Here is a 14,797-nt window from a genome sequence, read left to right as displayed (position 1 = left end):
GTGCCTGGGGCTGCCGTTTGTAAACTGGGCTGGGGCCGGTGGATTCTACCCGCTCCAGTTCGAGTTCTGATACCCCATCCTGCACTACGAACTTAAAGCTTGGATCTCGGCTCGCCCAGCTCCCGCTACCTGTTCGGTGCAGGCGAGCCTAGAACCGCGTCGTTTCCAGGCCAAACCAGCTACTTACTAGGGCTTATGGAATTGCCACCTCTCTGCGGTCACCCCTGAGGCCTCAGCGAAGGAATGTCACCTGGGCAGAGAGAGAAGTGAGCCTGCAGTGGGCAGGAACTCGAGCTGGAGCCTCAGTGTGCAGCATGGATGTTCTGTATGATGACTGAGTTGAGTGTGTGTGTGTGTGTTTGAACTTTGCCTTCACATGCATCCTCCTTCTATGTCAGAGTGTCTCTCTGGCTTTCCAGTTCTGGAAAGGACGCATAGCAGGGAAGCTGGTTTCCGGGCCACCAGAAGGAGGAAGAATGTCTGATCCACTTGCTTGATGCAGAGAGAGGTACCTTGAGCTTTCTGCCCCTTCACCTCCTGGACAGGGCCAGGGGCCAGGGTCTGTGATGCAGGGATAGGGACTGGAGTCATAAGGAAACTGGGGACCCAGCGGAGCTAGAGGTTACAGAGGGGAGGATAGAAGGGACTGGAGGATGGAGGGGAGGATAGAAGATACAGAGGAGGAAAGGTGCGGACACTGAAAAGACAGAGGCGCGAGCAGAACTGGGCTGTGAAGGGGTAAGAATGTCCAGATGCTGCGAGAGGACCTTACGGGAACCGGGGTAGGAGCCCAGGGGACCAAGTAGGCAAAGGCCACGGCCAAGGTAGCCATCAAGTAAACAAGCCTGGAGGTAACCCGAGTCCCTCTGGGCTCACCGTGAGAGGATGCTCCTCCGCGCCGCCTGCCTTCGCCGGGGGCACCTAGACCCCTTGGGCAGAGGCCGGGTGCCTCCCGAGGCCAGCCAAGGGAATGCAAGTAAATGGGGCAGCTCCTCCCCTCCTCTCTCGCGCTGGGGACGCGGCCAGAACTGATTCCCGAGCCAGGATTGGCTCTGGGAGGCTGTGGAGGGCTGGGTCTAGGTAGCCAGGGCTGGGGGCGTCGCCCTTAATGACACCCATCGCCCCCAGGCCCTGCCAATCCCTGGCCTCGTCGGGCGGAGCCCCCGCCCCTCAAGCCGGTGAGCGTCACGCGTGACGTTACGCGTGATGGATGTGAAGGCGGTGGGGGGAAGCCCGGAGAGGAAGGCGAGTCTGAGAGCTGCAGAACCGCGGAGCCCAGGAGTCTAGGAAAGCGTGAGCGCTCGCTGTGCCGGGTGGGTTTCGGGGGTCAGGGGAGTAGAGGGTTGAGGGCTGGGAGTCAGAAAGGGAAGCTGCCCCTGTCTTATAGGATTCAGTATCTTCGGCTCTAGGGAGATCCATGGGGCAGAGGGGAGGTTGGTTAGGGAGGGAATGTTAGGGTGGGGCTCTGTGTGGTCACACATTCAAGTGTCTGCAGCTGATGGATGTAAGCTCTGTGTGTGTGTGTGTATAAGTAAGTAACAGTCTTGGTGTACAGGGTGTGTCCACCCTGTCTGCAGGTCTGTGTAGGGCGAGTATGCTGGTGTCTCTGTGTGGGTATGTGAATGTGAGTGTGTGAGAGGGGAGGGTGTGTCTGCCTGTGAGGAAGTGTGGTCGGAGAGGATTAGTCATTTTGTAGGATTTTGCCCAACATGGCCAGATGGCTGCTTCAGACTTTCCTCTCTATGCTGAGTGAAGGGATCACTTACTGAATCCTGCTCCTTTAGAGGCAGGTGGCTCAGGAAGAGGTGAGTGGGTGTCCATGCCAGCCCTGCCCACCTGGGGAACAAGGAGAACTTTGGGCAATTCAGTGTGGGGTTGAGGAAGACAGATCTGGAGAGGGAACTTGTGGATGCCCGTGAGTACACCTGGCTGGCTGGCATCAGTCCCCTGTTTGAGATCCAGAATAGATAAGCCCTGGAGCTGTTGAGCCCTTGCTTGCCTCCATTTAGGGCCTAGAGTGTGGTACAGCTTATGCCATTTTTCCAAACAGCCTCAGGTGTTTGTATGTAGGCTGTGTGTGTGTGTGTGTAAGTAACAGTTTTGGTGTACAGGGTGTGTCCACCCTGTCTGCAGGTCTCTGTAGGGTGAGTATGCTGGTGTCTCTGTGTGTGGGTATGTGAATGTGAGTGTGTGAGAGGGGAGGGGCCTAAATCTGACATGAACGTGGATGTGTGATGCATATAATCTGCATTTTTGTGCATACAGAGCACAAGAGCAGCTGCATGGGATTAGTTGCCGCTCATGCGTCAACCACACATATGTAAATCCTCACTCATGAAAATCTGCAGCAGGCCAGAGCACAAGGACATCTGCTTTCCTGGCCCTGTTCTCTTCTGTCCCCTCCTCCAGGGGCTGTAGGTCCCTGGGCTGGAACATTGCCCAGAGAACAGCTCCTCCCCCGCTTGCTTACCTATCTGAAATCACCTTGAGCTCTAGAAGGATTGGCAATAGGCCCAGGGACCAGGGCAGCACCACCAAAGTCTCCCGCATGTGGAGCCCTTGGACCCCCTCCTTAGAGTCCTCTGACTTTGGTCCTTGCCCTGCAGAAAATGGGTGAGTTGCCTTTAGATATCAATATCCAGGAACCTCGCTGGGACCAAAGCACTTTCCTAGGCAGAGCCCGGCACTTCTTTACCGTGACGGACCCCCGAAATCTGCTGCTGTCTGGGGCACAGCTAGAAGCTTCCCGGAACATCGTGCAGAACTACAGGTGACCCCTGACCCCATCTGACCAAGGGGCTCATTCCCTGCTATTCATACAGTACCTTTTGTACCTATCTCTCCTCACTTGAGTATGACCCAGTTCTACTCCACCCCCTCACTCCTTGACTATCTGTCGGAATCACTGACAACTAAGACACAGAACTTCAACCCAAAGGATTTCAGGGTGTTTGGGTAGAGGAGGTGGTGTTGATATTTATGGGTAGGGGGCTGTTCTATGCTTCACACACCCTCTACAGGGACCTGTCCCTCTGCTGGGCCACCCTCTGCAAGGATGGAGGGGCTCAAAGTTGAGTCCTAAAAAATTAGGAGGGCAGCCTCCCTGTTTCCAGGAGGAAAAACCCTCAGAGTACCCCAGCCATTTTTGACCCACTGGAAACCACCATGACCCATGACCTAGCATTAGACAGAAACAGAAGGGTACCCCTCTTTGTGTGGCTAGAAGGGAAATAGAAATAGGAGCCCTCTTTCTGGAAGATTTGATTCTTCCCCAGAGACAAGGAGCTCATTTGTTCTGAAACTGGGAGCCAGAGTCCTCTGCCCAGATCACCCCTGAGCTGGGTGGGCAGGGCTTGGGAGGGTGGATCTGCCCCCTAGAATTGCCTGTCAGCTCCTTGCCAACTTCTGCAGGGCCGGCGTGGTAACGCCAGGGCTCACTGAGGACCAGCTGTGGAGGGCCAAGTACGTGTACGACTCTGCCTTCCATCCAGACACAGGAGAGAAGGTGGTCCTGATTGGCCGCATGTCAGCCCAGGTGCCCATGAACATGACCATCACTGGCTGCATGCTCATCTTCTACAGGCAGGTCCTATCTTGTGTGTCTCCTCCTTGGTACTCTTTTCAGGCTAGAGGATAACCTGATGATTAGGCATGTCCTCTCTGGGCCAGTTTGGGCAGAAAATAGTGGGTGGCTGAGAGCTTGTGTTGCAATCTCTTCCATTCCTCAAAACTCAGGTGTGTTTGTGTAAGGAGGGTCATGCACAGGTCATCAGAGCAGGTTCACCGGGGCCCCTCTAGAGGGTTTGGGGATAACCTTTGGGGTTTTATTGTCAGTGTCCAAGGATGTGGGGCACTGTGGAAATAAGTGCCTTTGTTCCCTCAGGAAGACCCCAACCGTGGTGTTCTGGCAGTGGCTGAATCAGTCCTTCAATGCCATCGTGAACTACTCCAACCGCAGTGGCGACGCTCCCATCACTGTGGGGTGAGAGCTCACCCCAGGAACTCTTCTCCTGGCTCTCCATTTCTCTCTCTTGTCCCCCCAGGCCTGTGCAGCCAGTGGCTCAGTGCCCTCCTCTCAGCCTGTCACTTTCCTGGCCTGAGGAATGGCGCGAGGTCTTCTTGTATATGCTTGAAGAGGACCCAGCCCTCTTCAAGTGGAGGGATTGGGGCTTCCAGACAGGTCTACACTGGAGCAGGGGAGACGTTTCTCTGCAGTGAGGCCAGCCTCCCATGCCTCAGTTACTGAGGATTTGACATGTCCCTGAAGCAAACAGCCACATGCTGGGTTGTTCATTTCCACCTCATTTCCTGGCTCTTCCACCCACAGGCAGCTGGGAACAGCATACGTGAGTGCCACCACCGGGGCTGTGGCCACGGCCCTGGGACTCAAATCCCTCACCAAGGTAAATGCCGCCCCCCCATTCGCTCTTTACTTACCTCCTTCTTCCCTTTCCCCTCCTCCACTCAACCTACAGGCTCCCGGTAACTCTCCTCGGAGTTCCCCGCCACCCCATGGCCCTTACGGCCACTCAGTGACACCTTTTCTCCCCCAGCATCTTCCCCCACTGGTTGGCAGATTTGTGCCCTTTGCAGCCGTTGCAGCTGCCAACTGCATCAACATCCCCCTGATGAGGCAAAGGTGAGTGGCCCCTACTTCTGGCATGTGCACGCACAGAGTGCTTGGAGGCATACCAGCTGGCCGTGCAAACTGCCGGGCCTAGTCTCCATCTGGTGCTGGGGGGATGCTGGGGTGGGAGAACCAGCCTTTGAATCTAGGCTGTCAGGGGACCCCAGGGACCAGCTGCCTGTGATCTGATCCCCACCCCTTTCCCTTCTCAGGGAGCTGCAGGTGGGCATCCCAGTGACCAATGAACAGGGTCAGAGGCTTGGCCATTCTGTGGCTGCAGCCAAGCAAGGAATCTTCCAGGTGGTGATATCAAGAATCTGCATGGCGATTCCTGCCATGGGTGAGGCAGGAGTGGCTCTGTGGGGCACGGGAGGCTCTAAGAGAAAGGGATGCCATTATCCAGGGGGTGTGAGGACTCTGGGAGCTGTAAGATTCTGGGGGGAGTGGGAGGAGCTGCTAAGGGGGATTGCCCCTTCCTGAGGGTCCTGACTTTCACTCCGTTCACTCCTTCCCTCCCTGCCCTGCTCTTCCCTCAGCTATTCCCCCAGTGATCATGGACACCCTGGAGAAGAAAGACTTCCTGAAGGTAGGTCACTTTCACTTTTCCCATCCTGGAAGTAGTGGTGCCTGGGGGCAGAAGTGACCAGTCCCCAACATCCTCTCCAGCCTGACCTAAGACTTGCTACCTGTCTGCACCCCTGTGCTCCCCCTCCCGCTTCATTAATTCATTCAGCAAGACTAAATTGAACTGGAATGAAGGAACACTGAGGGTGCAGGAGAAGGGCAGGAAAGGAGGGAAAGAGTTTCTGTCCTGAAGGAAGCTGGTGTCACTCCAGAGACACACATAGGGAGGGACCATCACAGTTACACCTGGTATCATGCTCATGCTGTCAGCTGTGAAAAGCATTGAGACACATGCACACATACACACAGGTTCACACATGTGTGAATGGGACAGAACATCCTGTACTTTACAGCATAGGAATATAAGCTCTGACTCATTTGATGAATCCTTTATTCACAAATATTTATTGAGTGCCAACTACACACACACACACACACACACACACACACACACACACACATGGAGCAACAGATTGGCGGTCTCTATGGCTGGAGCAAATCAAGAAGGGTGTGCAGAGCAGGAGGTGAGTTTGGAAACGGACAGATTCATGCAGTGGGATGGGAGGGAGTGAGTGGAGGGTTAGAGAAGGCTTCCTGGAGAAACGCTCCTGGAAGAAGTGTAAGAAGTGATTCTGAGAGGTAAGGGTTAGGATGGTATGCTAGGGTGGGTGTCGGCAAACATGCCTGGCTGGAGTGGAAGGTGACCAGTCACTGCTATGGGATTGGGGGAAAGAAAAGGGTCATATATCAGAGGCTTAAAGGTAGAGCTGATGGGATAGAACCACCGTGGTATGGGTATACAGGAGACACACACTGTTATATTCTCTCTCTCCCCATAGCGCCGCCCCTGGGTGGGGGCCCCACTGCAGATGGGCCTGGTGGGTTTCTGGTAAGTATATAGGAAGATAGCTAGAGTGGTGCGAGTGTCCTTTCTGTGGTGAATGTGGGTGGATATTATTGCTTTTAAGATGTTTATATATGTCATTCATTCATACAATCAGCTGGTAGGGGTCTTGGACACCTGTAAAGCATACTGTGTGCGTTAAGGGGTGAGGTCTGTTCTTGAAGGTCAAGAGTCTAGTCGAAGGGGTCCCACATCCACCATGGAAATAAGCCTTTTGGTCCCATCTCAGAGTTTCATGCACATGTAATTCTTGGTTCTGTCACTGGCTGTGGCGCTCTGGATCACTGCTCTGGAGGCTCTTTCCTCAGCCAGAACGTACTGTCATCTGTCATCGTTGGCTTTAATCAGTTTCCACCCATAGGCGCTGTGTCCAGAGATGGGGTGGGGGACTGGGAGGGAACACTCTTAGATCAGCGCCTCACAAACCTCTCTAACACTCTTCTCCCTCAGCCTGGTATTTGCCACCCCACTGTGCTGTGCCCTGTTCCCCCAGAAAAGGTAAGTGCTGTCCCTGGGCTTGGCTGGGGGCTTTGGACAGGCCCATGGGGTTGCAAAGAGTTGGACACGACTGAGGGACTAACACTTTCACTTCCACTTTTCCACACCTGTGGGAGCAGCTGACCTTAGGTCCCATCATTGTGTTCCAGGAAGGGGCCTGGTGGGCATTCAGCTTATCCTGGGGGTGAGGGAATGACTGTGATCTGGGCCTCTGGCAATTGGAAGAGAAGATTCTGCAGCCTGGGAGGATGAGGGATGGTGGTCCCTGAGCATGAGGGGTGGGCTCAGGGGACACTTAGCCAGCCTGCTCTTCTGTTACAGCTCCATACACGTGAGCAGGCTGGAGCCGGAGCTGAGAGTTCAGATTCAGGAGCAAAACCCCAGCATCGAAGTGGTTTACTACAACAAGGGGCTCTGAGGCAGAGTCAGCCCCTGGCCTCCTTCCTCGCCTCCTTGGGCTGCTGCTTAGTGGAGCCTTGCTGTCCTTGCTGCTTTCCATCTGCCTGGTGCTGGGCAGAGGGCTTGGTGGGGGAGCAGCCACTGAGACCAGTGATCCATAGGCTGAGAGGTGCCCCCAAAGCCTTTTACTCTCCTCTGATTTCAAAAGACAGGGTCATATAACCCCTTTCTCCTACTCTAGTACATCTGTGTATGTACATAAGTGATAATGTGTGTGTGTACAGGCTGCCCTGGGGTGTCCTCATGTCTGGCTTCCCTTCTTGGCTATCTACCAGCCAGGGTACAGGGCTTTCTTGCCTAAACAGTTTCACCAGCCAAGTCATTTCTGATGGGACCTTGCCCCTTCTGGACATAAGAGGAGCCCCAGGATCTCATGACAAAGATTGAAGGACACTTAGCAGGCCAAACTGGGCTGAATCCTTCAGATTTCTGCTTTCTGGCTCCCAAAGCTGACTCGAGAACTGGGCTGGCGGAGGAGGACATGTGGGGATAAGGGAGGCAGGAGGCTTGTCCCATTCCCTTCATCCTGGAATGGGTCATTTCCTCTCCTCTTCTCTATAGAACAAAGGAATGTCAGCATCCTGTACTGCTCTTGCTGGCTTCCCATCCTCCCTCCCTCCCACTACAATAAGGCCATCTTAGGGCACAATCCCAGGAGTTCTTGGTCCATTCTGACATCATAACCTCAAAGCTAAACTTAAATCCCAGCACCCTCCCACAACCAAAAAGCCATGAAGGCATAGCAAGCATTCCTTTTTAAGAGCCCCCGCAGCACCCTCTGACAGAGGGAGGCAGCTGTGGGAATGGTGCTTACACTCCACAGGTGTCTGAGTGGCTGTAAGACACCTCAGGGCGACGAAGCCTGAGTGTACAATCTTAAGACAGGGGATTTTGTGTTGCGCTGATCTTGTTATACATTCCACAGCATCCTGATCTTAGTTAGTTCCTTCTCTTTCTTGAGGGTTGGTTCTGCTTCCACCCCCATCCCCATCTCCAAGAGGCAGGAGGGCCCAGGTGTCAATGGCTGGTCCAAAGGGGAGGTGCTCTTGGGGATGTAATATGTGCTGGTGAATTCACAGAGTAAAGAGTTGGACCTTGCCTCCAACTCCTGTGACCTCTGGCTGAAGTGGGGTGAAGGCCCCAGTGTGATCCTCTAAGAGCACCTTCCTGCTTCCCGCAACCAACCACCACCAGTAATAAAAGCTATGGTGCCATTGTTACTCCGTAAACTGAACATCTGTCTGTTTCTTCATTGTCACTCAGTTCCACGTCCTGAGTGCCAGGGAAGAGCCTCCTTTCTGCAGTCTTCTGTAGGGCGCCTTCTCTTCCTACCAAAGTTCAAGTCTTAGTCTCTTCCTTCCCCATTTGTAGGGAGCCTCAGATCCCAGCAGAGGGCGCTCTGAGATTAGAAAATCAATCTTCCATCAGCATCCAGAGTACTAAAGTAGGAAGGATGCAGGTAGATGGCTCCACCTCCTAGTCCCTTGGAGGAGAGGAGAGCTAGGGTGGGGGGCGGGGGTGGGAAGGGGCTGATCACACACCTACAAATCAACTCAGGCTCTGGGCTTCTTGGTTGTGGCATGGGATGGAGTGGGGACCTCTAAGAGAGGAAGGCTGAAGGGCTAAGGACTGCCTAGCTCCATCAGAGAAGTTGTTAGCGTGCCACATACCTCTACACACTCATCTCCTTTTTTTTTCAGCCTAAAGCTCTCACAGTAGGTGGCTAAGAGAAATCTTTAGGAATCTTTAGGACTGAATGGTCCCACAACAGCCTCAGGTGACCTGTTCCCCCGGCCTGAGCTCACCCATTCCTTGTGGAAAGTAGTTCACTTGATGGGCAGTAGGGGGCGACACTAGCTACTGCTCATTGAGTCCTTCCAGTCATGCCAGGCAGGCTTAATGAAACTAAGTGCTTTAAGTCCATTGTGTCTTTGGAGCTCCACAACCACCCTTGTGAGGCCAGACATATTATATCAATTCATAGCAAGAAAAATGCAGGAAACCCATGGTTCAATCCCTGGGTTGGGAAGATCCTCTGGAGAAGGGAATGGATACCCACTCCAGTATTCTTGTCTAGAGAATTCCATGGAGAGAGGAGCCTGGCAGGTGACAGTTAATGGGTCGCAAAGAATTGGACATGACTAAGCGACTATCACTTTCACTATAGCAAGAAAACAGGCTTATTTAAGACATTAAGAAAGTTGCTTACAGCTACACAACTATGTGGTGGTGAAATCAGGATTCGAGCCAAGTTGAGTGACTCTGAATCATGTGTTATGCTTTTTCCTAACCCACCAGTTAACCTGAGGTCGTTCTTCTAGTCCTTTTGACATTCCAGGGCAGCTCCTCCCTGGCCCATTTTGTTTACAGGACAGAAAAAATTGACAGACCTTTTACCAAAGCCACTGAAGAGTTTCCAGGCTTGAGGGTTTTATAACAAGGAGTATAAGCAAAGATTTCCATTCTTGACTAACTATGGGATGACAGTTAGATAACCAGTTTCAGTTGCATCCTGCCAGGGAACAGTGTTTCCCACCAAGCCCAGCTGGCACCCTGGGTCAAATCTTGAAACCTCTTTCTACAGTTATAGCTTTGGCCATTAAAAATCCCCTTGAAAAGAGGCCTGGCACTTCACTGGAAAATCTAGGCAAAAGAAATCCACTTAGGGAGTGAGGTGCAGGAATCTTTGTAAAACAAAATCATTAAGAATATTTAGTAACAATTATTGTACTCTGCAGATAAAACTAAGCCATGTTAGAGAGAAGACTGGCCAGGGCACCAGTGGGCCAGTTAGTAGGAAGGCTTTTCTGCCACCAAAATTCCTAGTTTCACACCAACTTCTCAAAAGAAAAAAAGTTTGGTTTAGGTTAACTTCACAGGTTCTTTAGGGGCAAATCCTAGTGAGGTATGCTTTCAAGACTGCTTCCACATGCTTGGAATTTTCTTTGGAAGCTAGCATTTGGGCAGAGATAGCACTTTACTCACTGGAAAGTAATCTGCCCCATTCTTGGGTCTCCTGTCTTCCTCCCAGTGCTCAGACTCTGGGTACCTTCTCTGGAAACTTGTATCAGCATCCTTGGCCTTCCTCCCCAGCCTTCTTCCTCTCTCCTGGTCCATGTTCTAAGGGGAAAAAATGGCTTGGATCTGGACACCTGGCTTACCCTGGCTATAAGGAGGGGGCCAGGTAGGCATATCCTGCTCTTTTCCTTGGCCATTGGGGCTAATGAGTTCAACATTTTTTTTTTTTAATGTATATATTTCCAATGGAGGCCAACATCTTTTTTTTTCTTCTTCTTTAATTCTTTTTTTAAATTAGAGGATTATTACTCCATGGTATTGTTATGGTTTTTGCTACCCATCAATGTGAATCAGCATTAGGTATGCATACATCCCTTCCCTCTTGAACTCCCCTCCCACCTCCCTCCCTATCCCAACCCCTTGAGGTTGTCACAAAACCCTGGCTTTGGGTTCCCTGCATCATACATCAAACTCCCACTGGCTATTTTACATATGGTAATATATATATATGTTGGAAACAGTGGCAAACTTTATTTATTTATTTTTTCAAACGTTATTTTTTTGGGTTCCAAAGTCACTGCAGATGGTGACTGCAGCCAGGAAATTAAAAGACGCTTACTCCTTGGAAGAAAAGTTTTGAAAACCTAGACAGCATATTAAGCAGAGACATTGCTTTGCTAACAAAGGTCCATCTAGTCAAGGCTATGGTTTTTCCAGTAGTCATATATGGATGTGAGAGTTGGACTATAAAGAAAGCTGAGCGCCAAAGAATTGATGCTTATGAACTGTGGTGTTGGAGAAAACTCTTGAGAGTCCCTTGGACTGCAAGGAGATCCAGCCAGTCCATCCTAAAGGAAATCAGTCCTGAATATTCATTGGAAGGACTGATGCTGAAGCTGAAACTCCAGTACTTTGGCCACCTGATGCGAAGAGCTGACTCATTGGAAAAGACCCTGATGCTGGGAAAGATTGAAGGCGGGAGGAGAAGGGGACGACAGAGGATGAAATGGTTGGATGGCATCACCGACTCAATGGGCATGAGTTTGAGTAAATTCCGGGAGCTGGTGATGGACAGGGAGGCCTTGGCGTGCTGCTGTCCATGGGGTCACAAAGAGTTGGACACGACTGAGCGACTGAACTGAACTGAATATATATTTCAATGCTATTCTTCCAAATCACCTCACCATGTCCTTTCCCCGACTGTGTCTAAAATGTCTGCGTAGAACAGGTGGTTCGGGCTAGCTTTAGCTCCTGCCCTGTGGGCTTATGCCAATCGGACTATCCTAGTCCCGCCCTGGCTAGTGCCCTACTTGTTAAAACCAAGTCCCATTTCCTCCCAGTCAAGCTTGTCAGTCTCACGCCAACCCGCCCCAGCGGCAGCTTGGCCGTAAACGAGCCACGCCCCTCGAGAGGAATATAACCACTCAGAAGCAGAGTCCCGCCCCTGCCGTGGTTGCTGTCAGTCCAAGTTCGGTTGGCTCCGCCTCCTCCCCGTTTCCTGGGCAACGGCTTTAGCGCCGTTGGCTGAGGATACCGTTCACTTCGCTTACCTGAGCCTGGAACCTGCGTCACAGGTCACAGATCCGCTTCGTTGATCATCTGGGTCCTGGGCCGTTAAATCCGCCAAATCCCCTCCCTAGTTTTCAGTTTCGAAACCCACAAGCGCCCCAGCGTCCGCCTTTTGACTTCCCGCCCAGAAATACGCGAGGTTTTCGAGGAATCGAGGCCCTTCCTGGGTTCCAAGGCCTCTTTCCCCCTCCGTCCCCCCACCCCGCCGCGGCCTGTGAAGCTGTTGACTCTACATCTTGCGCCTTCCGCGGTCTTTCCGTCTCTACCCTTGCGTGCCACAGTTCAGTAAACTTTGCTAAGTGTGGCTCTGTGCCCAGCGCTGAGTAGAAATGGACTGTTGGGTGAAGAGTCCCATCCGACCTGCTGGCACACAGCCAGTGCTCGGCAGGCGGTCTCCTCTTCGTCAATCTCCTTGCATGTTGCACTGATCTCGGGTCCTGAAGCCGAACAATCTTTTGCTAGAAATTGTGGAGGAGCCTCGAACCAGTTGTATCATTTTGCCAAAGAGAGCCTCTGAAGCTGCCCCCTTCACTCTTTTATAAATATTTTTTCCTCACTGGCAGCCCCAGTCCAGGCTGCCAGAAGGACAATAGCAGCCACAACTTCAGGCCACAGCCTCCTCAAGCTTTCTCCTTCCAGTCTTCCCAGCAACATTTCCCAACTGAATAACAACGACCAGGAGAATGGGGGAGGAACTGTGAATAATTTAGACTATTCACACAACTCTGTCCTTCCCCACATCCCCTCACATCCAGTAGGAAGATAACTCCGTCTGTAACAGGCAACACTGCAGCTCCTTCAGGGTAAAGTGCTTATGAAACAAGAATTTGCTATTTCAATCTATAAATTAACCACCTATGCTGTTTTCTGACTGAAGACCTCCCCTCCTCTGTCACCAGCAAATCTTCAACTGATAACTTTTATTTCCTAGAAGGAGCACTACTGGTTTGGCTTATAGTTGAAGTTATTTGTGGACAGCAGTAGCGAATGATTGTGAATAGCTTCATTAAATTGAAAGGATTCTGCCATAGCTCTCAGAACCAGAGATGGAGCTAATCAACCAGGCCTTAGAAAAGGCAAGAAGCTGAGCAGTTCCGGGGGCCTCAGCAATGGGAGTACTCAGACACTGTCAAAAAGGTAACAGCTTCAGTCTCTCTGTTCAAGTTTCAAAAATTGGTGCAGCTTAGATCAGTTGTCTGCCCCTAGGAGGTAGCCAGAGGTCAGGGTCAAAGGGCATTGTGCATCATCCTTCAGGTCCCTCTCTGTGGTTGGGGCTGTTCTCAAAGAAGGGCAATTATCCTGAGCTGGGAATTAACCTGAGTGGTATTTGCTACAATATGTTTTCCTATTGATCCTATACAAATGATTCTCTCCAATTTAAATGAAAAAGCTGAGGGCAGGCAGCATATCTTCACTATTTTTTTTTTTTTATCTTCACTATTTTTAAAATTGTGATTAAAAAAACATGTAATATAAACCTTACCAATCTTAACCACGTTCAAGTGTACAGTTCAGTAGTGTTAAGTATATTCACATCATTGTGGAGTAGATTTTCATAACTTTCTCATCTTGCACGTCTGAAACTCTATACCCATTAAGCAACCACTCATATCTTCACTTTCACTGCAGCTGTAATAGTGCCTGATCCACAGTAGGTATACGCTACATGTTTCCTGAATAAATGAATGTGGAATCCAAAAGTGCTGTAAACCCCACTCACATATTTGTCCAAGGTTAGTTAGTTTACTGACACAGTGGCTCTCAATCTATTTTACTCCTCAACAAACTTAAAAGACATGACATATTCACAACAGAAACAGTGGCTCACAGCTTCAGGGATTTCCAGCCTATCCTCCCAGGGAGATATGTCAGACTCTTGGGAGTAATGTGACTTGATAAGTCCCCTAGGCAAAGTGAAGCTTGTTCCTAGAGATGTTCCAACATGTGATAGCCAGCAAGAGAAGGAACTCAGCCCTCCCTCTCTGTGTCTCTCTAGGAGTCCTAAATGCAGGGAGGTGAGGGACAGAATATCTAACATGTAATCAGAGCCACTGTCTCCAACTCTGCTGTCTATCTGCTTCCTTCTACACACCAATACCTTTTCCTCTTGGCAGTTTCTGTGGTGCTGACCTGCCTTCTGCCTCTGCTTCTTGGAGCTGGCTCTGAGCTGCCATCTTTTAAGGTATGCTGGGAAAGAGACATCACCTCATTCTTGTTTGGTTTCCCACAGCAGAGTTGCTGGTCTCTGGTGATATACTTTCATTGTCATGACCTCCTTTCCAGGGTATCACGGCACAGTAGGATCACGGGTGGTGGTGATAAAAGATTAAGGAACTGCTTTTTATGATAATCAAGCCTTCTGTGTCTGGTTCATCCTGCTAGACTTGATCATCACTGCTAGTGATTTTCTTTCAGAGCCACATTCTGCATTCTGGCTTCTAACACCTGAACCCCCAGGCTATCAGACTCCCCTGTTTATATGACCCACAAACTGTGGATAAGATTTTAGTTCTTTTCCTTTGGCTAAATCAGATGACTTCTTACCAGTCCATCCTAAAGGATATCAGTCCTGAATATTCCTTGGAAGGACTGATGTTGAAGCTGAAGCTCCAATACTTTGGCCACCTGATGCTGACTCATTTGAAAAGACCCTGATGCTGGGAAAGACTGAAGGCAGAAGGAGAAGGGGACGACAAAGGATGAGATGGTTGGATGGCATCACCTACTCAGTGGGCATGAACTTGAGTAAACTCTGGGAGTTGGTGATGGACAGGGAGGCCTGGCGTGCTACAGTTCATGGGGTCGCGAAGAGTCAGACATGACTGGGTGACTGAACTGAACTGAACTTTTCTAAGACTACTGAGAAGGCTTGTTGCTTAAAGAAAACAGGTAGACTCTCTAAGTCTGTGGTTTCCAAACTGTATACTGAGGCACCCCAGAGTGCCACAGTAAACTCAGGACTTCCAGGGAAACCCCAAAATACTCAATATTTCTGGGACACTGCACAAACTACTAGCTCAAGGTAGTTCACAGTTTCAAAATTAGATTGTGCTACCTTACTTTTTTTTACTTACTTATTGCCAAATTCACACTTAAAC

The 14,797-nt window shown here is 50.7% G+C and overlaps 1 protein-coding gene across 3 annotated transcripts; it reads left to right on the top strand.

The window, feature by feature from the left end:
• Nucleotides 1–50: 50 nt before the first annotated feature.
• Nucleotides 51–8,346, top strand: SFXN3 (sideroflexin 3). Of its 3 annotated transcripts, none has more exons than XM_043476227.1 (12): nucleotides 56–508; nucleotides 1,129–1,293; nucleotides 2,607–2,770; nucleotides 3,412–3,582; nucleotides 3,884–3,982; nucleotides 4,328–4,403; nucleotides 4,554–4,639; nucleotides 4,840–4,967; nucleotides 5,164–5,213; nucleotides 6,091–6,140; nucleotides 6,606–6,653; nucleotides 6,975–8,346. In XM_043476227.1, the coding sequence occupies exons 3-12, from the start codon at nucleotides 2,610–2,612 to the stop codon at nucleotides 7,069–7,071; spliced, it is 966 nt and encodes a 321-aa protein (XP_043332162.1). In that variant the 5' UTR covers nucleotides 56–508; nucleotides 1,129–1,293; nucleotides 2,607–2,609; the 3' UTR covers nucleotides 7,072–8,346. The 3 variants fall into 3 exon arrangements, with proteins under 3 accessions (XP_043332164.1, XP_043332162.1, XP_043332163.1); XM_043476228.1 differs by having other exon boundaries at nucleotides 60–508; nucleotides 1,129–1,313; XM_043476229.1 differs by lacking the exon at nucleotides 2,607–2,770 and having other exon boundaries at nucleotides 51–508; nucleotides 1,129–1,313.
• The last annotated feature ends 6,451 nt before the right edge of the window (nucleotides 8,347–14,797 follow it).

Source organism: Cervus canadensis, chromosome 8, assembly GCF_019320065.1.
Source record: "Cervus canadensis isolate Bull #8, Minnesota chromosome 8, ASM1932006v1, whole genome shotgun sequence".
In the NCBI taxonomy this organism is placed as follows: Eukaryota; Metazoa; Chordata; class Mammalia; order Artiodactyla; family Cervidae; genus Cervus; species Cervus canadensis.
This window is presented reverse-complemented; position numbering and strand designations above follow the sequence as displayed.

Bases quoted from the DNA above. Each gene is read 5' to 3' on its own strand.
- SFXN3 (XM_043476227.1), top strand. From the start codon at position 2,610: ATGGGTGAGTTGCCTTTAGATATCAATATCCAGGAACCTCGCTGGGAC. The intron at 4,640-4,839 runs GTGAGTGGCCCC...TTCCCTTCTCAG, and splicing joins ATCCCCCTGATGAGGCAAAG to GGAGCTGCAGGTGGGCATCC. The intron at 6,654-6,974 runs GTAAGTGCTGTC...CTTCTGTTACAG, and splicing joins GCCCTGTTCCCCCAGAAAAG to CTCCATACACGTGAGCAGGC.